The sequence below is a fragment of the Macaca mulatta genome, chromosome 9, assembly GCF_049350105.2.
Source record: "Macaca mulatta isolate MMU2019108-1 chromosome 9, T2T-MMU8v2.0, whole genome shotgun sequence".
Taxonomy (NCBI): Eukaryota; Metazoa; Chordata; class Mammalia; order Primates; family Cercopithecidae; genus Macaca; species Macaca mulatta.
The window spans coordinates 38,410,074-38,434,009 of NC_133414.1; the positions used below are offsets into that span (position 1 = coordinate 38,410,074).

Sequence of the window (23,936 nt, forward strand, 5' to 3'; positions counted from 1 at the left end):
TGGGCGGCTCACTGCAACCTCCGCTTTCTGGGTCCAATCTATTTTCCTGCTTCAGCCTCCCTAGTAGCTGGGATTACAGGAATGTGCCACCATGCCCGGCTAATTTTGTACTTTTTTTTTTTAGTAGAGATGAGATTTCTCCATGTTGGTCAGGCAGTTCTGGAACTCCTAGGCTCAGGCAATCTGTCCTGGGATCAGGACTGTGCGATCCTGGGCAGATCGCCTGAGCCTAGGAGTTCCAGACCCGCCTGACCAACATGGAGAAACCCCGTCTTTACTAAAAAAAAACACAAAATTAGCCTCCACCATGGACTCAGGTACAGCTCCTACCTGAACATGGCACGCAGCAGCAGGGGCTGCAACCCTGACACTGTCAGCGTCACCAGCAGCGCGGATCCTTCGGCCAGAAGCCTCTGGGGCGCCTAAATCAGGGGGTGGGTCCCTGACTGCAGGAGGGCGGGAACCGACCCTCAGTGCCACCCCAGAGGCTACACCGTGCCCAGTGCCAGGGTCCAGCTCCTGGATCGCAGGTCGAGGAGGGGCCGGGAGTGGCTATGTCAAGCGGGCCGTGTGGCATGGCGCCCCCCATGTTCCGTTCCAGGGAGGCCTGCCAACACGGAAGTGCCTCAGCGGCAGTTGCCACCTGCACGCGGTGCCTGGGGAACGTGGCCAGGGCGCGTGCCTCCTCAGCCTGCTGAGCTGCGCATGCGCTGCTGGCTAACGGCTCTGCTCTGCGCGTTTCTGCTGAGAGAGGCCTGAGTGTGCAAGAGCTTGGCGAAAACAGAACTTTTTACGGGTGTCGAGGCACTGCGTGGACTGAAGAAGGGCAAAGACGATCGGGGTGGGAGGGGGCGGGTGGTGGCTGGGGAAGGGCTAGCGGGAAGCTAGGGCCAACGGAGGGGTTTGGGGGAGGGCGATCCGGAGGCGCGGGCTCTCTCTAGCAGGTTGCCGCAGCCATGCAGTGGCTCTCTCCAGTCGGTGGTGGTAATGACTTGCCCACGGGCCAGGAGCGCCCGAGCCCCTTCAGCCAGCTAGTGTACACTAACAACGACTCCTACATCATCCAGTACGGGGATCTTAGAAAGATCCATAAAGCTGCCTCCCGGGGCCAAGTCTCAAAGCTGCAGAAGATGACAGTGAAGAAGAAGACCATCAACCTTAATGTAAAAGACGCCAGGAAGAGGTACCAGGCCCTGCTTGAGCCGGGGCTGCAGAAGGAGATGGTGGCTGCAGGAGGATTTCCCCTTCAGAGTCGGGGGCTGGGGGGCCTGGGGAGGAAGGGAGCAGGTGGAGGAATGGCTGGCGGCAGGGCGGCCACCATGGGCCCCAGGATCTAGGCCTTCTTCCCGGGCAGGCCCCCAGGCCTGGGATGGGGGCGCCCTGCTGGACAGAAGGCCCAGGCCACCTTAAAATCAACCCCAAACTTTAGCTGCTTTCTCCTTCACTCCTACTTCCTCTCACAGAGCACTGTGTAGAGAATTTTAATGATTTAACTCACAAAATTAAGTACATACAGGGTTTTACTTTTAATGTACAAGCTTTAAAAGATAATGTTAGCTACATTATGAAATGGTGCATAATGAAATAATTCCCATAATATATGTACTTCTTGGCTAAACATTCTTTGGATAAAGTCCAATATCCATTTTGATATCAATGAATGTCTATGTAAATATGTTCTTTGCTGAGGGACCTTAGAAGGAAACTTTGAGGTGGGAAGATGGTTTATGTTCTTGAATTTAAGAAGACTGATTTTTCTTAAGATGCGAGTTCTTTATCAATTTTACATAAACCAAATAAAGTTATCAACGTTTTAACATTTTTTGAATTACACAGGCTTTTACTATTGTGATGACATTTTACATATTTTGTAATGGAGTAGAAAAGTCTTGCCCTTCTAGATACCAAAATGCGCTATTAACTTGCACAAGATGGGCCGGGCGCGGTGGCTTACACCTGTAATCCCAGCACTTTGGGCATCTGAGGCGAGTGGATCACCTGAGGTCAGGAGTTCAAGAACAGCCTGGCCAATAAGGTGAAACACCATCTCTTACAAAATCACAAAAGTTAGCCAGGCATGATGTCGGATGCCTGTAATCCCAGTTACTGGGGAGGTTGAGGCACAGGAGTCGCTTGAACCCGGTAGGTGAAGATTGCAGTGAGCCGAGATCCCACCACTGCAATTCAGCCTAGGTGACAGAGAAACTCTCTCTCTCTCTCTAAAAAAAAAAAAAAAAAAAAAAAAAAATCACAAATTGTTTACTAACAGCTGAGAAAACAGGTAAATTAATACGACAGAATAGAAAATCCAGAAACATCCCAACATATGTAAGAATTTAGAACTTGATAATGGTCACACTTTATACTAGTAGGAAAAGAATTAGTTTCCTAAGTAAAATGCCTGCTTTTTGGAGAAAATTAGATTTTTATGCCAGAAAACAAGTTCCTGATGGAATATAGATTAAAAGTTTTTAATGTACAAAATGATAAAAGTAACAGAAGAAAACATATATGCCTATTTACACAGATATATTTTTATGTTGACAAAACTTTTCTAAGATTGTCAGAAGCAAGCATTCTGAAGGGCAATTTAGTAAAACAAAAATTAAACCACCCTGCATATGAGAAAAAATAAAAGGCAGCATACTTGTAAAAATATTTACTATATGTGTGTGTGTGTGTGTGTATATTAGATTTAAAACTCTTCATTTTATAGAGAATTCACTAAATCAACAAAAATCCCTCTAATTTAAAATTGGGCAATTTAAATTAGAGATCTAAATTGCAGATCTAAAAAAAGTACTTGGCCTGTAATTTAAAATTGGGCAAAGTCCTTTTTTAAGATCTGCAAGTGACCTATGCACAAAGGAAACAAATTCAGTGTTCCCTGTTAGGGAAGGCATTTAAGTTAAAAAAGGAGTCAAATACTGTTCTCTATCCACAAAGTTTGTGCGGATAAAAAGCAGTGATATTTATAGTACTCCTTAAAGTTTAAGTTGCAGATGACTTTTCAAATAGACAATTTGATGGTAAGTACCATATTTAAAAAATTGTATATGCCCATTAGTGGTCAATTCTATTACACAAAAATATTTTTAGAAAATAATGAAACATACACACATTTTCTTTTCTGAGCACTGCTTGAAATATCAATGTATTAAAAATCCATTTAATGGCTTTTATAAATACATTTCAGTGACTTTACAGCATGGGATAATATGTGATCACTCAAGGTAGAAATATATTCAGAAATATGTTGACATTTGAAAATGTATTTTAGTATACTAAGTGAGGGTAAAGTAAAGTTCAGTTTGATTATACATACACACAGACTATGGTCTTGTGTTATCTGAAATTATGTACAAAATATAAAATTTGTGAAGGACATTTGTTTTTATATAAAATGTTTTTCCTTTTTATTATCTTTGATTTCTTCATTGAGCATGGACAATGCTATTAGTAAAAGTTTATTATTAATAAAATAATTTTTGGGAGGAGCAGCAATATGAATTTTACACAGATAAAATAGTTTCTTGCTTTCTATATTTTAATTTTTATTTTTTGTGGATTAGTATGTTCTGTGAACTTTTAGCATCTTCAGAAGAGAATCTTTTTATCTGTGCTTATTGATTTACATATTTTATTAGACACATTTTTATTATATAGATTTATTACATATGTCAATAACTATAGATTAATCACTTTAGTGTAGTGTTATTAGAAAAATAAAAGAGCAAATATAAGTGCTTTATTTATAGCAGTTTTTTAAGATACTGAACTTCCCAACTGTATTGATCCATTCTTTTAATCCATTTATTGCATGTAAGCTGAATGCCTATCATGTAGAAGATACATTCTAACTCTCAAGACCCTTTCATCCTTAAAAATTTCACACTTACTTGCTCAGCCTGAGCAAAGTGAGAGATTTAAAATTGGAGTATTAGGATTGAATCTCAATTGAAACTTTTCCTCTCATCTTTCAAACAAAAACACTTCTGAAGTGAGAAACTAGTAATTTTGGAAATTTATAATAGCTTTAAATAGCAATATTAATCATTGGAAATACCTAATTTACATGTATTCTATAAATCTAAATAGAATTTACATATATTCTATAAATCTAAATACAGAATTAGATGAGCCATACCTATTTATTTGAATCCCAAGTTTCCTTTGGCTTGAAGCTTTTAAAATATTAAAGAAGTACTGTGTTTTAATAATTTGTTGTTTTTATTTCAACTCTCCTTTTGCTTAGTACTCTAAAAGGCTAAAATTTTTTTCAGTGTTAATCCTGTGACTAGGACTGCCCTTGTCCTGTTGTATATACTATATTCCACTTCTTGGAAGGCACTGTGAATTGTGTGATGCCTCCTTATTTTATGCACCAGTAAAAGATTGTTTAAATTTCTGCCAAACATAGTGGTAATAAATAATGAATTATAAGTGGCATTTCAATCAGAAATGTTAAAATATGAGAAATTGAGCATCTTAGAATCATTAAAACACAATGTTATCTCTAACCTTTAAAACACACCACAAAGTAGGCATAATTGCACCATTTTACTTAAAATGTTGTCTTTGTTAAGCAGTAGTAATAATTATAGTATCTAACAATTACCAAGCTGTTACATGTGCTAGGAACTCTCCAAAATACTTTGCATAGATTCTCATTGAGGCATCATAGTGATAACCTGTGAGATAACTGCTGTATTCATCTTCATTTCATTGATGAGAAAATTGAGGTGCAGAAAGTTTAAGTGACAGCTAGAAAGTGAAAGACCTTAAAGTAATATTCAAGCCCAAGTTGAACTGAATCCAAAGACCAAGCTCTTTCTATTCAGATGGACCACTCTTTCATTAATGTAGTGAGTAATGAGAGCAAATGAATGCTGTACTTTCTTCAGGAGAATATTAAATATTTGTTTTGAAGGCAGAAAAAGAGCATGGTATTTAATGTTTACCATTACATAAATAATTGTATGTTTTGAGACAGTGGACTAAACTTTGCCAACAAGTCCTCTCACTCTCACAGGACTGCTCTACACTGGGCCTGTGTCAACGGCCATGCGGAAGTAGTAACATTTCTGGTAGACAGAAAGTGCCAGCTTGACGTCCTTGATGGTGAAAACAGGACACCACTGATGAAGGTAAACAGTAGCCAGTTTTTTTCAGCAGGAGATAGATTTAGTTTAAATACATAGAATAAAAATGAATTTATCTCATTGAAATACAACTAGTTTTGAAACCTGTGGAATATTTATTTTGATTTCCTATACTTTATAATTTATATTCTTTATAATTTATATTATAAATTATTTAGTTTATAATAATTCTTGCTTTAATACTGACAGGCTCTACAATGCCAGAGGGAGGATTGTGCAAATATTCTGGTGGACTCTGGTGCCGGTCTAAATATTGTAGATGTGTATGGCAACACAGCTCTCCATTATGCTGTTTATAATAATAATTTGTCAGTGGTGGCAAAACTGCTGTCCCACGGTGCAGTCGTCGAAACGCAAAACAAGGTAGACATTAACCAATGTTATTTTCAAAATATTTGAAATCAATTTGTTTTAACATTAACATGTGTACGGTTTTTTTATATTTGGAAGCTCAAACATTCCTTGAATGAAAATAGCTTGAAAGAAGTTAATTGTCTAAGATTTTACTTTAAATATTTATGTTTTTACAAGAACTATTAGAGAGTATGGCTTTTCTGTGCATTGATGGTAAATATTTGAATTTGTTAAAGGTAAAAGTTTTTCAAATATTCTTTCCCACACAAGTGTTTTTTTTTTCTTTCCAGTTAGTGTAAAACTAGAGGAAAGCAAAATTTGCCTGCATAAATTGAGTCAACATGTAAAATTTAGGAAATATGCAGAAATCTGGGTTTCCTCTTAAAGGATTGAATCTGGTGTCTCTTGAGCCCATATGACTGTTTGGTATACTATAAAGACGTTCTAGCTTTACATAAAGCATATGTTTCCAGTTTGCTTCTGTGCCCACCTAGTTACATCACTTACTTGACTTATCTCTTTTGCCTCTGCAAATATTTCAGTTATCAATTCCTCTTTCGTAGTATATTTTGGTAAAGATTTCAAGGTATTCAAGACAGTTGATAGGTGTTTATAATATATAGTTTGTATAGTTTATATTTTACATTAATTCATTAATAATGGGGTTGACTTCTAGAATTTAGAAGACTTTTTAAACAATGATTTTTCTGTATATAAACCATAAATAATTATCTTCTATTAAAATGCCGTTAAGCCTTTTTAGATTAATCATGGTTATATTTGAATAGGTTATGCCTATTGCAGAAAATATTACATCCTTCTCCTCAGAATTGTCCCTTAAAATTCAAGTGATTTAGTGGCTTCTATTATGCTAATCCATATAGATGAGTTAGAACTTTCATTAATAAGTCATTTTATTTATATTTTTGATATTTTGCCAAAAATTAAGTAGCAACTACATAGAAACCAGAATAAAAATGGATTGTTGCATTTTAAGAAGTAGATATGCATTAGAATCTTAGGATTATCATTATAATTGAGAATAAACTTTCATACTGAATTGTTAATAGCTGAGATAAAATTCTATTGTCTTGTAATAGGAGAAACCCCATGGACCATTTAATAATAAGCAATCAAAGTTCATTTGAAGCCAATCTCTATTAATTTAGAGTCACTTCCTTAGTGACCCATGTAGAACAGGTGTGCTTGACATCGGCATCTGGGATCTTGGGATTATTGATAGAAGAGAATCAAGCGAGTTTGTATTACCCAGAGGAAACCTCCATTTTTCTTGGGAAACTTTCAGATCTGTATCCCTGAAATTATAATTTGTCAAATGTTAATGTCTGCCACAGAAATATATTGTCAAATAAGGAATAGTCAAAGCTCAAGTCATTTATTGAATAATGGATATTTAATTCACAGTTTTATAATATTTCTTGAAAATAGATAATGGTAGAATCTGTTGAGGTATAGTGCTTCTGGTAAGGTAATCATTCTTTGGAATATAGTTTAAGAAACACTGCTTTAGAGGTAACAATTTAGATTACTAATTTAGTCAAAAACAAAGTATTTACTACTATGTCTTAGGGTTTAAGGATATAGAGATAAAAGATACAGCCCTTGCCCTCAAGAAGCTCTTGGTTTAGATGGGAAACCATAAAATCATTATAATATAATGATTTTTGGAGATAACCAGAGTTAACATGGTGATGCAGAGGCTGAATATTTACAAGGGAAGGTGCAGTGCATGGGAAAGCACAGAAAAGGGACAAAGAAGGGACTGCTATTGACTTACTTTCTATTTTATGTGTTTAAGTTCATAGGATATTATATAAGGTTTTCAGTTCAGCTGAGAAATATGTAATTTCCTGAATTTTAAATTGTTTTGCTATTTTACAGGCTAGCCTCACACCACTTTTACTGGCCATAACGAAAAGAAGTGAGCAAATTGTGGAATTTTTACTGACAAAAAATGCAAATGCGAATGCAGTCAATAGGTTTAAATGGTATAGTATTTCTTTTTTTTATTAAAAAACACTTGTGCAGTGTTCTAGAGTAATAACACTTGTTCTAGAGTAATAACAATTTTAAATAACATTTACTTAAAATTATTAGATTATAGTGAAAATATCAACACAAATTATCAGAAGAAAAGCAATTACTTTGACTGGTCAACATAAAGAACAGTATATAGTAGGATTTATCTTCTCTTATTATATTGACTGATTCCTATGTGTAATCTGATGTTTTTGGTTGCATTATCTTCTGTTAGCTAAAGTGGTTCTCTATTAGTTTTAAGAAGTATGAACTTTTTAAGTTTACTTTATAATTCAATATTGAATGATTAACACTTTTACAGTATTTTTCTGACTTCTGTTTTTTATACACTTTTTAAAAAATGCAATATTTCCTGGGCATGGTAACTGTCGCCTGTTATCCCACCACTTTGAGAGGCCAAGGTGGTTGGATCACTTGAGGCCAGGAGTTTGAGACCAGCCTAGCCAACATGGTGTAACCCCGTTTCTACTAAAAATACAAAAATTAGCTGGGCATGGTGGCACATGCCTGTAGTCCCAGCTACTCGGGGGGCTGAGGCAGGAGAATCGCTTGAACCTGGAGGCAGAAGTTGCAATGAGCTGAGATAGTGCCACCACACTCCAGCCTGGGTAACAGAGCGAGATTCTGTCCCAAAGAAAAAAAAGCAAAATTAAATAGAAATAGGAGTTTAAAACCATTTTGTCTTTAGGATAACTGTTTGCTTTAAGTTGTTTCATTTGAAGAATATTAATTTCAGGTTATCCCTATGTGACTATTAATTGCTATCACCAGATACTGTGAATTTATTATTATTTTTCCTTTTTTATTCATAGTGTATTTTTATTTTTAATTTGTATGGGTGGAGGGAAGAAATACATCTTTAATTGGATTAACATTTTAGTTAATTAAGATAAGCCATAGGTGAGTAATAAAGAGAAAAGAGGCTTTTGATTCATACAAGACTGAGTTTAATTTCTAGCTTCCTCACTTGATAGGTGTGACCTTGCAAACATTACTTAATACCAAGTATGATTTTCTATATGAAAAAGAGAATAATAACATGTCCTTTAAGGATGATTGCATTGAAGTAACATTACAAATATCAACAGCATTTAATTCAGGGTCTCATACATTCTTATCAGCATCATTAACTAAACTTACCATGACTACTACTAATATCATTATTCCTAATATTATTTTAAGCCTTCAGATTGCTGTCACTGGTCTGACTTCTAGCTGATTTTGAAGTATAAACTATTACATCAGACTAAGGAAGGAATAGATAATTCTTCACTTAAATCTTTTCCTCTGTTAGATTAGTGAACAGAGCATAATTTCTTGCCCCTCAAAGGACTTTATATTAGTCAATTCTAGTATGCCATATCCCATTGGGACATGAGTCTTTTTGCTCCTTCCTTTCAGCCTTCATGGTGATTTACAAGGATAAACATTTGAGCACTCAAGATATTTATGTTTGTTAGTACATGTAAATGGTTAATTCTACACTGACAGGCACATATTAAATTGGTTCTGCTCATAATAATGAAGTTATCTCTTTGTTATTTTAGCACAGCTCTCATGCTCGCTGTATGTCATGGATCATCAGAGATAGTCGGCATGCTGCTTCTGCGAAATGTTGACGTCTTTGCTGAAGATACGTGTGGAATGACTGCAGTACGTTATGCTATTGCTTGTGGATTTGATCAGTAAGTGTTTACATTTAGAGGCTAGGTGAGATTTTATAGTTTGTTTCAGGTAGTTTTTGAATGTGAGTTAGTTCACTTCATCAGCCAGAAACTAGGCAAAAAGCTAGACTAGTTAGGAGTATCGTGTCTAAGATTCTTTATTTAAGGACTTTCAACAACTTTATCCCTAATGTTGTCTAGTTGATTTTTCTAATTAGTTATTTGGGTCTTGAAATGTCCACTTTAGCAGAAAACCTGATAGTGTCCCCTAGGGGCTGTCTTCCATATGTAAATACTTGAATTAAAAAAAAAAAAATCCAAAGGGTTCCCTAAGTCCAAGGAAGACATTCTTTTTGTATAAGTCAAAAGGATTGGAGGCGGAAATCGCTATATCTCAAGTAAGTTGGTTAGATTTAACAGAGTTCAGCCTCATCCATCATTGATCAGTCTTCATGTATAAAAGTAGGAATTTTGTTGTTTCCATTGATTCTGTTGCTGCATCATTGCCATTGAAACTGCTCCTGCAGTCTGGTAATGATTGACCTTTGTGACCTTACTGACATAGATCCCTCAGCCTTTATGGTGATCCATATGTAGACTTCAAAGTCATTAGTTTTTTAAAGTTCACATACATATTCTCAGCCATTATTTCCAAAGTACTAGCACCCTGCTCTGGCAGCTAGGACTTTTAACTTTAGCCACCCACATAGTGAGCAAATTGACCCTTCTCCTCCCACTCAAAACCTGATGTGAAGCCCACATCTTAGCCTGGACTTGGCCTAGACCTTCATGGTAAGTTATCCTTTGAATGACTTTTTTCTATTTTCTCTAGCAAATATTAGTTGTGATAGTTTAAAACTGTAAGACAGGTTGAAATAATATTACAGGAATAAATTAGAGATCCATTTTTATTTTGTTACCAGATCTATATCCCTGGCAATTTATATCCTGTGAGGCACCATTTTATAGGTAGTGGAAGGCCTCATCTTATTCTGTAAGATCCTATGTCATCTTTCCAAATTTGTAGTCGGTTCCAACTTGTAGTTGTCCCCTCAAGTGATTCTTTTTTCCTAAAAGCAAAAATCTCCCATGCTACTTGCATCTCTTATCTCGAGTTTTTAAAATATTTTCAAATTTTGCATTACCATGAAGCCATTCAATAGACTTCACTCTATCTCAAGTAAGTTAGTTAGATTTAACAGAGCTAAGCCTCATCCATCATTGATCAGTCTTCATGTGTAAAAGTTGGGATCTGTTCTGGCTTCAGTGGTACATATACTAAAATTGAAACAATGTCGAGAAGATCAGCATGGTCCCTGCACAAGGATGGCACACAAATCTGTGAAGTGTTGCATATTTCTTGCATATTTCCAAAAGGACGTTTGACTACTTTCTAACTAGCTCCAAGGAAACGGTGTGAGTCAGAGCAAAATGCGTGACACCAAGTATTGCAGTTGTGATTTTCATACAAAAAATATTTATGTAAGGTGATGTATGAAATGAGATGTGGTGAGTAACACATAGGATCTTCTGTGCAAATATGTTGTAAGTAGGTATCTCAGAAATGAGAAAATAACAACTTGCATCTTCTTTGTGGAACTTACAAAAAATAGTGGTAGGGTTTTGTCTTCCACAGCAGCTGGAAATGAACATAGTGACTAAGCCTCATTTTAACAAAGATTTGTTAGTTCAGGTTTAAGGAGGTAGATAAAGAGTAGTAGTAGTCCAAGCCAGATGCTGACATCTATTAGTTTTCTGCCCTTGGTGTGACTGATGAGCTCAGTAATAGAGGATAATCAGATTATCCAATTTGATGAATTAATATATTTATAAGTAAATTTCATTACAAATTAAAAAATAGCTTAGATGCCTTGAATTACAAGCCACAGAGACTAGAACATCTAATAACCAAAAGGAGGAATTAATAACAGAAAACTGCAACATTTGAACATTATAACCTATGAAGAAACACTTTTTTAAAAAAATTAAATTTATTTTTTGTAGAGACACGGTTTTCCCTTGTTGCCCAGGCTGGTCTTGAACTTCTGGGCTCAAGCAATCCTCCTGTCTCAGTATCCCAAAGTGCTTGCATCACAGGCATGAGCCACTACACCAGGCCAACACATTGGGTTTTATTGGGAATTTTAAAATAGTTTCAGCAATAAGGTTCAAGAACAAGTTATTTCATTGCTTCACTATTTCTTTGAGCATTTTAAAAATGTTATCTTGTTAAATCTTTATAATAACCTAGTGAAATGAGGCTCTAAAATCCTCATTTTTAGAAGACATTGAGCCTAAGAGAAGCAGCTTGTTCAACAAAAAGTACCTATTGGTAACATGCTAGAACTTTTTCTGAGTTAGGAACATTTTCCATTAAGCCAAGCTAACTGTAGTTAATTTACTGAGTTATACTGCCCTCAATTCATGACTATTTCATCTTACTTTAATTCTTCTTTAATTAGAAACTTAATAAGTTCATAGAGCTAACAAACTTAAAGTCTATGGAATAAGTAATGTTCTGATATTAGCTCTGATATTGTCTGAAATACTCTAAGAACTTAATACATTTGGTAAATGTTTTTTATAATATCAGTGTTAAAATAGTAATTTTATTTATTACATTTTAATACCTAGCATTCATCAACAACTTTTGGAATATATACGAAAATTATCTAAAAATGCCGGTCCAGGTAAGACTTCTGATAGTAAACTACTCTGGGTGGTGCTACCATAAGATTATGGAAGTGTTGATCACAAAAAACAATTCAAAAAGCAATGTGTAAATAGCATGTGTTTACATATGTACATATGTGTGTGTGTGTGTGTGTGTGTATATATATATATATGTAGCTTTAATTTTTAGTTTATAATTCAGAATTAGTTAATAATTTCATTGTAGGTAGTTTATAATCTCAAAAAATATTATCTGAAAAAATATTTGTTTAATTATGGTCCCTAAAATCCTATATAATACTTTTCTATACATAGGTAATGCAATTTTTAAGTTTCTATATTGTATGTTTCCTCGATTGTCCTAACAACTTAGGCTTGTTATAAAATGTATAACCCTTGTTGTGATTGATGAACTCAGTAATAGGGGATGCTTAGGTTAGCCAATTTAATTTAAGCAGCTGAAAATCTGCTTCATATATTAACGAATTCATATATTTATAAACAAATTTTATTACAAATTATAAAGTAGCTTACATGCCCTGAATTACAAGCCACAAAGAATTGAACATCTAATAATGAAAAGTAGGAATTAATAACAGAACGCTGTAACATTTGAATATTATAACCTGCGGCGGTCCGTCCTACATGTGATTGAGACACATACCCAGACACCCATATTCAATGAAAGAGCAGCAAGGGTTCTGAGCTGATTACAGACACCAAGGAAGGTGCTGTAAAGAGTCAGCAGCCACAGTCCTGGCTAGCTGGCCCTGTGGGCATTTATTAGCAAAGTTTTAATGACAAAGGCTTTGAGTCAACACACCTGTGGGTAATTAATCTGGTCACCCCCCACCCCAGGAGAGCCATCCTGCCCATGGGTGATCAAAAGTTAGTCTTAAGACCACATAAGTAAATAAGCTATTTAGATAAACTACTCTACCTTCCTTTGTACCCACTTTAAGCTATTTACTCAAGGTAAGAATTAGGCTGCTTTCAGCCATAACCTTATCTTGAGACTTTTACAAAACCCTCTGGCCTTCCAAGAAGATTTGTGTCTATGTCCTATAACTTCATATTAAAATGTTTTTCACCAGCCTGACTGAACTCCCACAATAACCGATGAAGAAACACGGTTTTTAAAATTAATTAATTAATTTATTTATTTATTTATTGTAGAGACAGGATCTCCTTATGTTGCCCAGGCTGGTATTGAACTTCTGGGCTCTATTTAATTTTTACAATACATAGTTTGGATTTAGTAAATGAGAATTAATTACAGTTGAGTCTTGAGCAATGAGAGTTAGGGTGCTGATCCTCCATGTAGCTGAAAATCTGCTTCATATGAAAATCTGTTTCTTTTGACTCTTCCAAAACTTTACTAGTAGTCCACTGTTGATCTGGAGCCTCACTGAAAGCATAAACAGTCAATTAACTCATAGTTTCTATTTTATATGTGAGCTGGAAGAAAGAAACTTTTATAAGAAAGAAAAAATATATTCACTATTGAGTGGAAGTGAATTATTATACATAAAGGTCTTCATTCTTATTTGCCTTCATGTTAGTAGTCTGATAAGGAGGAGGCAGAGGAGAGATTTGTCTTGCTATCTTGCAGTGGCAATGGAAAAGAAAATTCTGTCTATTAGTGGGCTGCTACAGTGAAACCCTTATTCAAGGATCAACTGTGGGACATAGTGACTTGTGTCACTAAAAAAGTAACTATCTTTAGAACTTGAAATTTAATAATACTGGCACCATAAACAAATGCCAACAAGAATCACAAAACTTAGCCAGGGTGCCTCAGTACCAATAGGAGATTATTTTTCAAAGATACTTACTGAATGTAGAAGTGAGAAAAGCAATTTTTTTGTTGAGAAGCGCAGGTTATGTTACATAGTCTTGTACCAACAAGGTCTCACTATTATCAACTTCATTTCCCCCTAAGATGAAACCAAATAAGATATATTTACTTCATTAGAACAAGATATGTTGTTCTATCTGCTGGATAATTAGTGTGTTAATAGTAATTTGTTACAACAAGAGACTGTGTTTCTAATAGTCAAAATATTATCATTATAAATATTCAAATAGCTTATCTCTAGGCTCAACAAATTATAATAAAGTTACACAAATTTTTCATAAGAACAAAAATGCTACTGTGATACCTAAATGTGACATAATGCATTGTACAATATGAACTATATGAGCACTTATTTATTATATATTTATCAAAGGACCTCTATAAGTTAGGTTTTGCAAGTTGCAAGAGACAAAGATAGAATACACATTGTTTGGGTCTTTGAGGTGCTCATAATACAGTACAGGTGTCCCTATTGAATTTCTGCATTTTTCCAACAGAATTTTCTAAAAAATATTTTTTATTCATTTATCCACTTGTCCACTTAACAACTGTCAGGTATCTTTATGGCACTAAGCATCTTCCTTGTTATTATCATTGTCATTTTTTATTATTTACTACTTTACTAAGGTACTAAGCATTTTTCTTGTTATTATCATCTTTTTATTATTTATTACTTTATTTAGTGCTTACTCTGTGCCAGAACCCCTTTGGGAGCTTATAATTATTACTTATTATGTCATGTTGTTACTGTATTCAGCATGTGTCAGACATTTTATATCCAAGGTGAAGAATTAAAGCTTTAAAAAGTTTGATAGTGTCCAGGCGCAGTGGCTCACTCCTGTAATCCTAGCACTTTGGGAGGCCAAGGTAGATGGATTGCTTGAGCTCAGGAGTTTGAGACCAGCCCGACTAACATGGTGAAACCTGTCTCTACTAAATATGAAAAATTAGCGGGGCGATGTGGCCCCTTGCCTATAATCCCAGCTACTTGGGAGGCTGAGGTAGGAGAATTGCTTGAATTGCATTGAGCTGAGATCACACCACTGCACTCCAGCCTGGGTGACTGAGTGAGACTCTGTCTCAAAAAAAAAAAAAAAAGAAAAGTTTGGTAATATTTCAGGAAAGCATACAGAAGGGGTAGAAGTTTGCCAGGTGAAGAGTCAGGAGGATGATATTTAGTAGAAGAATCTAGTATAACCAGATTGTGTGTTTGGCAGCAGGAACATCTGCAGGAACACCTGATGAGGGTGCACCTTTGGCGGAAAGAACACCTGCCACAGCTGAAAGCTTGGTGGAAAAAACACCTGACGAGGCCGCACCCTTGGTGGAGGGAACACCTGCCACAGCTGAAAGCTTGGTGGAAAAATCACCTGACGAGGCCGCACCCTTGGTGGAGGGAACACCTGACACAGCTGAAAGCTTGGTGGAAAAATCACCTGACGAGGCCGCACCCTTGGTGGAGGCAACACCTGACACAGCTGAAAGCTTGGTGGAAAAAACACCTGATGAGGCTGCACCCTTGGTGGAGGGAACACCTGACAAAATTCAATGTTTGGGGAAAGCGACATCTGGAAAGTTGGAACAGTTAGCAGAAGAAACACCTAGAAAAATTACGAGGCCTGCAAAAGAAACATATGGGCAATTTATATGTCCAGTAACAGGAAGACTTAGGAAGATCGCATGGGAGAAAAAGCCAAGACCTGTAAAGACTGAACGCGTGGCAGTAGTAACATCTAATAAAACTAAAGTTTTGGAAAAAGGAACATCTAAGATGATTGCATGTCCTACAAAAGAAACCTCTACAAAAGCAAGTACCAATGGTAAGATGCTTGAGCGAACTTTGTAAGGTTTATTGGCACTTCGGGTTCCCTAGTGAAAAAAGTGTGATGTGGGAGTAGTTGGGAATGACTTGAATATCTTTTTATTATTATTATTATTATACTTTAAGTTCTAGGGTACATGTGCATAACGTGCAGGTTTGTTACATATGTATACTTGTGCCATGTTGCTGTGCTGCACCCATCAACTCGTCAGCACTCATCAACTCGTCATTTACATCAGGTATAACGCCCAGTGCAATCCCCCCCCCTCCCCATAATAGGCCTGGTGTGTGATGTTCCCCTTCCCGAGTTCAAGTGATCTCATTGTTAGTTCCCACCTATGAGTGAGAACCTGAGGTGTTTGGTTTTCTGTTCTTGCGATAGTTTGCTGAGAATGATGATTTCCAGCTGCATCCATGTCCCTACAAAGGACACAAACTCATCCTTTTTTATGGCTGCATAGTATTCCATGTTGTATATGTGCCACATTTTCTTAATCCAGTCTGTCACTAATGGACATTTGGGTTGATTCCAAGTCTTTGCAATTGTGAATAGTGCCGCAATGAACATACATGTGCATGTATCTTTATAGTAGCATGATTTATAATCCTTTGGGTGAATGCTCGTCATCACTGGCCATCAGAGAAATGCAAATCAAAACCACAATGAGATACCATCTCACACCAGTTAGAATGGCAATCATTAAAAAGTCAGGAAACAACAGGTGCTGGAGAGGATGTGGAGAAATAGGAACACTTGTACACTGTTGGTGGGATTGTAAACTAGTTCAACCATTATGGAAAACAGTACGACGATTCCTCAAGGATCTAGAACTAGAAGCACCATATGACCCAGCCATCCCATTACTGGGTATATACCGGTGACTTGAATATCTAAATAAGGCAAGCTTAGGCTACACTTTTTAATAGTATAGGAATTAAGTAGCTCTTATTCTGTAGGCCCTGGAAAAATTCTCACAGTTTTTCTGGCTATAAATACTAGATGAACTAATGAAAAATGGCTAAAACCATAGGAACTAAAGTTGTTTTGGTGGTACAGGGATATCATAGGATCTCACTTTCTGGTTTTTGTTTTGTTTTGTTTTTTGTGAGACAGAGTCTCAAACTGTCGCCTGAGTTGGAGTGCAATGGCGCAAGCAATCTCGGCTGACTACAACCTCCGCCTCCTGGCTTCATGCGATTATCCTACCTCAGCCTCCCAAGTAGCTAGGATCACAGGTGCCTGCCACCACACCTGGATAATTTTTTTGTATTTTTAGTAGAGATGGGGTTTCACTATATTGGCCAGACTCAAACTTGTGACCTGCTGATATGCCCACCTTGGCCTCCAAAAGTGCTGGGAATTCAAGTGTGAGCCACTGTGCCCAGCCGGGATCCCACTTTTGGTTGGTTAATTAGCAACAGCTCCAGTAATCATGCTCTCTCAAGACAATATTTAAAAGCTGGAAGGGTTGCTTTTGTTCACATGTTTCTTTTAAAGAGGGAGAAAACTTGGAAGCTTGCAGTAATCTTCCTGTAACATTTTATTGGCTGGATTATACCACATGCTTATATCTAAACCAGTCACTAGGAAAGCAAATGTAATTACTGTGATTAGCTTAGAATAATAATTTCCCTTTTTGAGATGGGATTGGGGTAATGGAATACTGAGTATCTAAAGAAACTTGTGTTTCTGCAGCAAGAAAGAATAAATAATGTCTATGCGTAGGAAGTCAGCAATGTTTTCTGCAGGGATTCATTGAAAAAGTTTGAGCAGGGGAGTCACAAGATTCGATTTGAGTATCAGGGCATACTGGATATGGTATAAGGCAGAGATTGGCAAACTCTTCCTGTAAAGTGCCAGATAGGGAATATGTTAGGCTGCTGGGCACGGTGGCTCAAGCCTGTAATCCCAGCACTTTGGGAGGCTGAGGCACGTGGATCATGAAGTCAGGAGTTCGAGAACAGCCTGGACAACATGTTGAAACACCGTCTCTACTAAAAATACAAAAAGTAGCCAGGCATGGTGGTGTGCGCCTGTAATCTCAGCTACATGGGAGGCTGAGGCAGGAGAATCACTTGAGCCCAGGAGGCAGAGGTTTCAGGGAGCTGAGATCGCACCACTACACTCTAGCCTGGGTGACAGAGCAATATTCCATCTCAAAAAAAAAAAAAAAATGCTAGGCCATGTGGTCTCTAGAACAGCTATCAAAGTCTGTATTGTAGAGTGAAAGCAGTCATAGATAATGTATGAGCAAATAGGCAAGATTGTACTCCAATAAAACTTTGTATAGAAAACTGTTTGGTAAGCTGAATTTGGCCTGCGGCCTATAGTTTGCTGGCCCTTCATATAGAAGAAAGATGGAGGGTAATTACATAAAAAGATTTAAAGATGAAACTTTTGTAGTAGTTCATGCTATAGTCCTTTTTTTTTTTTTTGTCACCAATCTGTGGCCTAGTATCAATCTGTTATGAAAGTTTGACCCACTCAGGGTAAAAAGAATCAAGTTCAGAAGCTCAATTTACACATTTAAACATGTAGGTCTTTCTTTGCCATTATTTTACTTTGATTTCTTTTACTGAATTTTTTTAACTTAAAAAATACAATAGTAATTGGTAGAGTTTCTTTTTCCCTGTGAAAGCCATCAGTTAAGGGGCCATGTCTAACTAGGAAATTTGAGTGAATTCACTTCAGATGCGTTTAGAATATTTCTGTTATATATTCGTTATCTGACTCATGGTGCTCAGTATTCCTTGGGTCTTGCATGGACCTTGATTTAATTCTATGAAATGTGGGAAATTTAGGTTACTTAAGGCAATCATTTTTCCTATAAATTTGTAATGTTTCTCCAAGGAGGCACAAGTTGATTGTGAAGATATTGTTGCATTAAGGAAAGACTATCTCATTGTAATTCAAGCAGTTTTTAATTTATATGCAGTACAAGTTCTTTAAGCTTATTTATCTAAAACATATACACGCCAAATATACTGTCATGGCATATTGAAATTTAAAAGGGTTGTATATATATTTTGCTAATATCAAAAAGTTAGTATTTTGCAGACTCTTATTTATTGATAAATAATTTTTTTGAAGAACTATGTAATAAAGATTGCTTAGTCAATAAAACTAAGTAATAGTAAAAAACAAAAACTTAGAAAGTAATGAGAGATGATAGGTAATTAAAGTTACCTGAGTGAATAGCAAATCTCTGACATAGTGTGTTTCACGGGAGAAGAGGATATGACTTTTGTGAAGAAATAATTAATACAAACTAATCAAATTTTTATTTTATTTGGATTCTAATGAGTATAAAGTTGATTTTTAGATTTTAAGATTGCAACTCTAACCAATTGACTATAGAAGTGGTGGTGGTTATCCACCGATAGAATATACAGGCTACAGAAGAAAGTCCACAGATTCATGAATGAAAATAGATTTGTATATGTTTTAAAATTTTATAATAAGAAATGTTCTCATGAATGTGTCTGTGATTAACCTTTTATAGATCAGAGGTTCCCAACAGAATCCAAACAAGAGGAAGATGAAGAAAATTCTTGTGATTCTGAGGTACTGTGTATTATTGATGTTATTATTCTCTAAGAATATTAATACTGAGTGATGTGAAAATATAAAGTCAGCGGCTTTGACTTGGTTTTCTTACCACTGCATATGCTCAGAAGAAATTCTGATTTTTCTAAAAACATTCTTGGCTGGGCGTGATGACTCATGCCTGTAATCCCAACACTTTGGGAGGCCCGAGTTGGGAGGATCACCTGAGGTCAGGAGTTCGAGACCAGCCTGGCTAATATGGTGAAGCCCTGTCTATACTAAAAATACAAAATTAGTTGGGTGTGGTGGCACACACCTCTAATCCCAGCTACTTGGGAAGCTGAGGCAGGAGAATCACTTGAACCTGGGAGATGGCTGTTGCAGTGAGCTGAGATCGTGCCATTGCTCTCAGATCGGGCCATTGTACTCCAGTCTGGGTGATAGAGTGAGACTCTGTCTCCAAAAAAAGAAATATTTAAATGTCTATGTGCTAAGTAGATTACTGCTTGGTAGTGAAATTCTGATAATTTTCAGAATTAGTTTCAGACAACTGTGTAGTATAGTGTAAAAAATAAGGCTTAGAATTCACAAGTAATTCACATGAGTTCTGAGGTGAAATTTGACCAAAAGCTAAAGAATTACTCTGAGTCCACCTTTGGGCAAATATATGATTCGGTGGTATATCTAGACATACAAAAGTTCTAATTGGATTCATAGAAAACCAGTTTAAGCTGTGGCTTTGTACAACTTGAAACATAAAAGATAATGCTTTGGATTTGAAATTATTGACATATCTGTATTGTCCAGTATAGACCTGAAGGAACATTTCAGGAGAAAACAATGCATAAAGAATAGGAAACCAGTGGGACTATAATAACAATTTGTTCGAGTGTTTTAAAAAGTAGAAATTATTTTTACAAATAGACCTCTTTGAGTCTGTTTGTGGTAGCCATGCTTATGCAACATAAGTACCAAATAATAATGATGTAGTCCAAGGCCACAACTGTGGAAAGACACAGGAAGTGACTGACCTCTTAGATCCAAGCCCCTGCTGCACAGTGGTAACAGAAATGAGATGTCAATAGACAAGTTGACTTTATCTAATTTGTCCATAGACAAAAAAAGACTTTCTAATACTTGTCTGCTGTCATTTAAACATAAGATACATATAAGTTTTCCTTAGTACTTTTTCATTTTATTCAAGTACTTTTTCTATCAGCAGACATTTTATCAAAAACATTTTGATTATTTTAACTCCCCGTTTACCTAAATAAAGTGACTTCTACAATGCTCTGAGTATACTTTATATGACTTATTCTTAACATTGTCTTCATGCCATGCATCATTTTTAACACTAAGTAATTCTATAATCATGAGTATTTTCAATGTTTAATACAGTATGTATTTGCAGCAGCACTCCTCTGGAGGGGGCACCGATGCAGGGAGTCTGTCCCTTGCAGACCTCTGACCCGGCGACAGATGAATAAAGTACATTGACACACAGATATTCTGCTCTGTCAGTCCAGCTGAGGGTGTCCAAGTGGCTTACAGACTTCCTGCTGAGTTCTGTAAACAGTTGCCACTATGGCCCTGATCAGCTAGTCAGACTCACAATTATTCAGTAAGATTAATTAACAAAAGCTTGAGTCAACACCATTAGAGGGTGATTGACATTGTGGACTTCTCGAGTAAAAAGCCCTTAAGCACCTGTGGTACATCAAAAGTTAGTCTTAAGATTATATGAGTAAACAAGCTAGCTAGGTAAACTACTCTGCCTTCCTTTATGACTACTTTAATTTGTTTAAAGGTAAAGATCAAGTTGCCTTCAACCATATATATTACCAAAGTTATACAAACTTCTCGGCCTTTCAAGAAGATTTGTGTCTATTTATATAACTATCTCTATCTAATATTTTTCCCACCAGCCTGATTGAACCCCAACATGTGTTATTTCAGGTAGCAAGTGTTGTACTTTGTTTGATGTGCCTTCTTGATTTTTGGTGAGGAAGATAAAGTAAGATATTTTCAAGTGAGCTACTTTTTGAAATATACAGATGAGTGAAAAGTTTTGTCAATGTTGCTTATTTTTCATGCTCAGTAACCAAGTCAATAGCCACATGAAGATAACAGATAAACTTTGATCTAGATATAGCATGTGTGAGGTTTTCTATCAAAATGTTGTGATTTTCAATATGTGCCTATCCTTAAATCAAATTGCCTTTGAAATCAGAAATTGAGTTTAAAAAATATTTTAATTAGGAATTTTGATGCTTCTTTTGATTTTAAATTCAAAATTATCTGTTGATATTACTTTTAACAGAGTCTCTTTGAGAGTTCTACAAAAGTTCAAGTGTATATACCTGAGTCTATTGATCAAAGTGTAATGAAGCATGTAAATAGAGAAGTAGAAGGTAAGAACCATTTTTTATTTGAAAAGTCATTTAACCATATGTTTGTCTAAATGCATGAAGAAAGATATATGCTCATAGTCAGATAAAATTACCCACTAAATACATAACATTGAAAAGAGATGAGTAAAATGATGATAAGTTGTATATATTTTCAGGTTTTAGCAATAGGATATATACAGAGTACACAAAACGAACTGAATTATTTTTTGAAACCAAGATACTCTTAAGAAGTGAGGAAAGTCTGGAAATAAGTAAGAGAAAAGGAGTAAAAAGGGAATGAAGACTAAGGAAGACAGAGAGAGTACAGGGAGTTCATGAAGGAATAAGAAGCAGGTTTATATAATGGAGGTGGCAAAATAAAACACTTTTTTAAGAAAAGATAGATCATGGTTAGAAAGATGGCAGGAATATAAAATGATCCTCCAGTACCAAAACTTGTCAGAAAATTATAGCTCTGCTTCTTGTTCCTTCATGAACTCCCTGTACTCTCTGTCTTCCTTAGTCTTCATTCCCTTTTATAGTCCTTTTCTCTTCCTTATTTTCTGACTTTCCTCACTTCTTAGAATATCTTGGTCTCACTAGGTTTCGCTATGACAATCACTCATGACAAATATATATTTAGTTGATGTTATCTATTCAAATGAAATATATTTGAAAGTAAGAACATTGGCTTTATTTTTAAGAAAATGAGTTGTTTTGGCCAGGTGCGGTGGCTTATGCCTGTAATCCCAGCACTTTGGGAGGGTGAGGTGGGCGGATCACGAGGTCAGCAAATCGAGACCATCCTAGCTAATATGGTGAAACCCCATGTCTACTAAAAGTACAAAAAATTAGCCAGGTGTGGTGGCAGGTGCCTGTAGTTCCAGCTACTCAGGAGGCTGAGGCAGGAGAATAGCCTGAACCCGGGAGCTGGAGCTTGCAATGAGCCGAGATCGCGCCACTGCACTGCAGCCTGGGTGACAAAGCGAGATTCTGTCTCAAAAAAAAAAAAAAAAAAAAAAAGAGTTGTTTTGATAAAATTGCCATTCCACAAAAATTTATTATAGACTAACGATACACAAAATCAGACGATTTATAGGAACTAAAAATATACTGAATTTATACTTGAATAATAAGATTGCTTTTTAAAATAAATACTGTGGTGACTTAACAATATAAAAGTTATTTATGTTTAATATATCTCTTGCAGTTAATTTATATATAAATATGTCAATATTGAAAGCTTATTGTAAATTATTTCCATGATGAGTTTTATACATCTTCTTGCATGAATGGATCAAGAAGCATTCAGATGGATACACTAGAGGATACAGAAATGTGGGCATATGATTACACCATATGGTTATGGAAAACAATGAATGTTTATATTTAGTATAATGACCTAAGTATTTATCCAAGCTGATCAATTCATGGCACTTCACTGATGAGATGTCAATTCTAAATTCAACTGAACTCTCATCGTAACTATATACCTTTCCAAAGATAGGTCACATTAAAGAACATGATGAATAGAATAATATAAATGATTCTAATGTGTTTCTTTTAGTATATGGTGTAGCATTCCATGTTCAGCTTTGACATTTATTTTCTTATATCAACCCTTTTTACACGTGAAACACAATCTCGCTTTTGAAGTCTTAACTGCATGATCTGTGAAACCTATATTTATATTTTCTTCAGTGTATTTCTGTCATGTGAGTATCCTAAAGAAAGAAACCAAAAGAAAAGCTCCCTAAACCTAAAGAAATCATTCTCAAAGCTGAGCAAGAGGACTCAATTAGATACTGTCATTGCATTCATTTGTGGTTGGTTTTGTCATATTTACCTATGATTGATAATAAATCTCTTTTGCTTTTTAGAGTTTCCTGAAAAGCCCTCTGACTTTAAGGTATTGAATTTTATAATTTCATTTTGAATGACTTATTAACTACGTATTTTGTGAAGTATACATTCTTTACTAATCATTTTGCTTCTGAACCCATTTAGCCTGCTGTTGACATGCAAAACTCTGTTCCAAATGAAGCCTTCGAATGGAAGAATGAACAAACGTTGAGACCGGGTAAATTTTTCAATTTAACTATGAAAAGAGGAATATTTCAATATTGGATATTTTGATAGTCTTTCTATCCCTAATGCTTTATTTTTTTCAACTTTGATGAAAAGATTTGATCTAAATAATGGCAATACTGATATTTATGTTTGAAAAACTGATATTACAAGAACAGTAATTTTCAATAGTATTTTTTAAAAAATGTTGCCTTAATCTCAGTTGTTTCTACTTTTGTTTCCTGAAACTGTAATGTTTTCTATTTTGAATTTGTATTAAAGATTTAAGAAGGTGAATTTTGAAACTCTACTTTTTTTTTTTTTTTTTAGTTCTTCTA

The 23,936-nt window shown here is 35.8% G+C and overlaps 1 protein-coding gene and 1 non-coding gene across 2 annotated transcripts in view; both read left to right on the forward strand.

Moving 5' to 3' along the window:
* Nucleotides 1-956: 956 nt before the first annotated feature.
* Nucleotides 957-23,936, forward strand: part of LOC106996402 (ankyrin repeat domain-containing protein 30B) — a 127,039-nt gene continuing 104,059 nt past the window's right edge. Inside the window, exons 1-8 of the mRNA XM_077947952.1 lie at nucleotides 957-1,183; nucleotides 5,033-5,147; nucleotides 5,352-5,525; nucleotides 7,419-7,525; nucleotides 9,125-9,262; nucleotides 11,876-11,946; nucleotides 14,990-15,084; nucleotides 15,283-15,592. Coding sequence (XP_077804078.1) covers nucleotides 957-1,183; nucleotides 5,033-5,147; nucleotides 5,352-5,525; nucleotides 7,419-7,525; nucleotides 9,125-9,262; nucleotides 11,876-11,946; nucleotides 14,990-15,084; nucleotides 15,283-15,592 — 1,237 coding nt within the window. The remainder of the gene's footprint in view (nucleotides 1,184-5,032; nucleotides 5,148-5,351; nucleotides 5,526-7,418; nucleotides 7,526-9,124; nucleotides 9,263-11,875; nucleotides 11,947-14,989; nucleotides 15,085-15,282; nucleotides 15,593-23,936) is intronic.
* LOC144331462 (U6 spliceosomal RNA) lies at nucleotides 10,496-10,602 on the forward strand. The gene has a single exon (XR_013398525.1). It is a non-coding gene; the product is annotated as a U6 spliceosomal RNA (small nuclear RNA).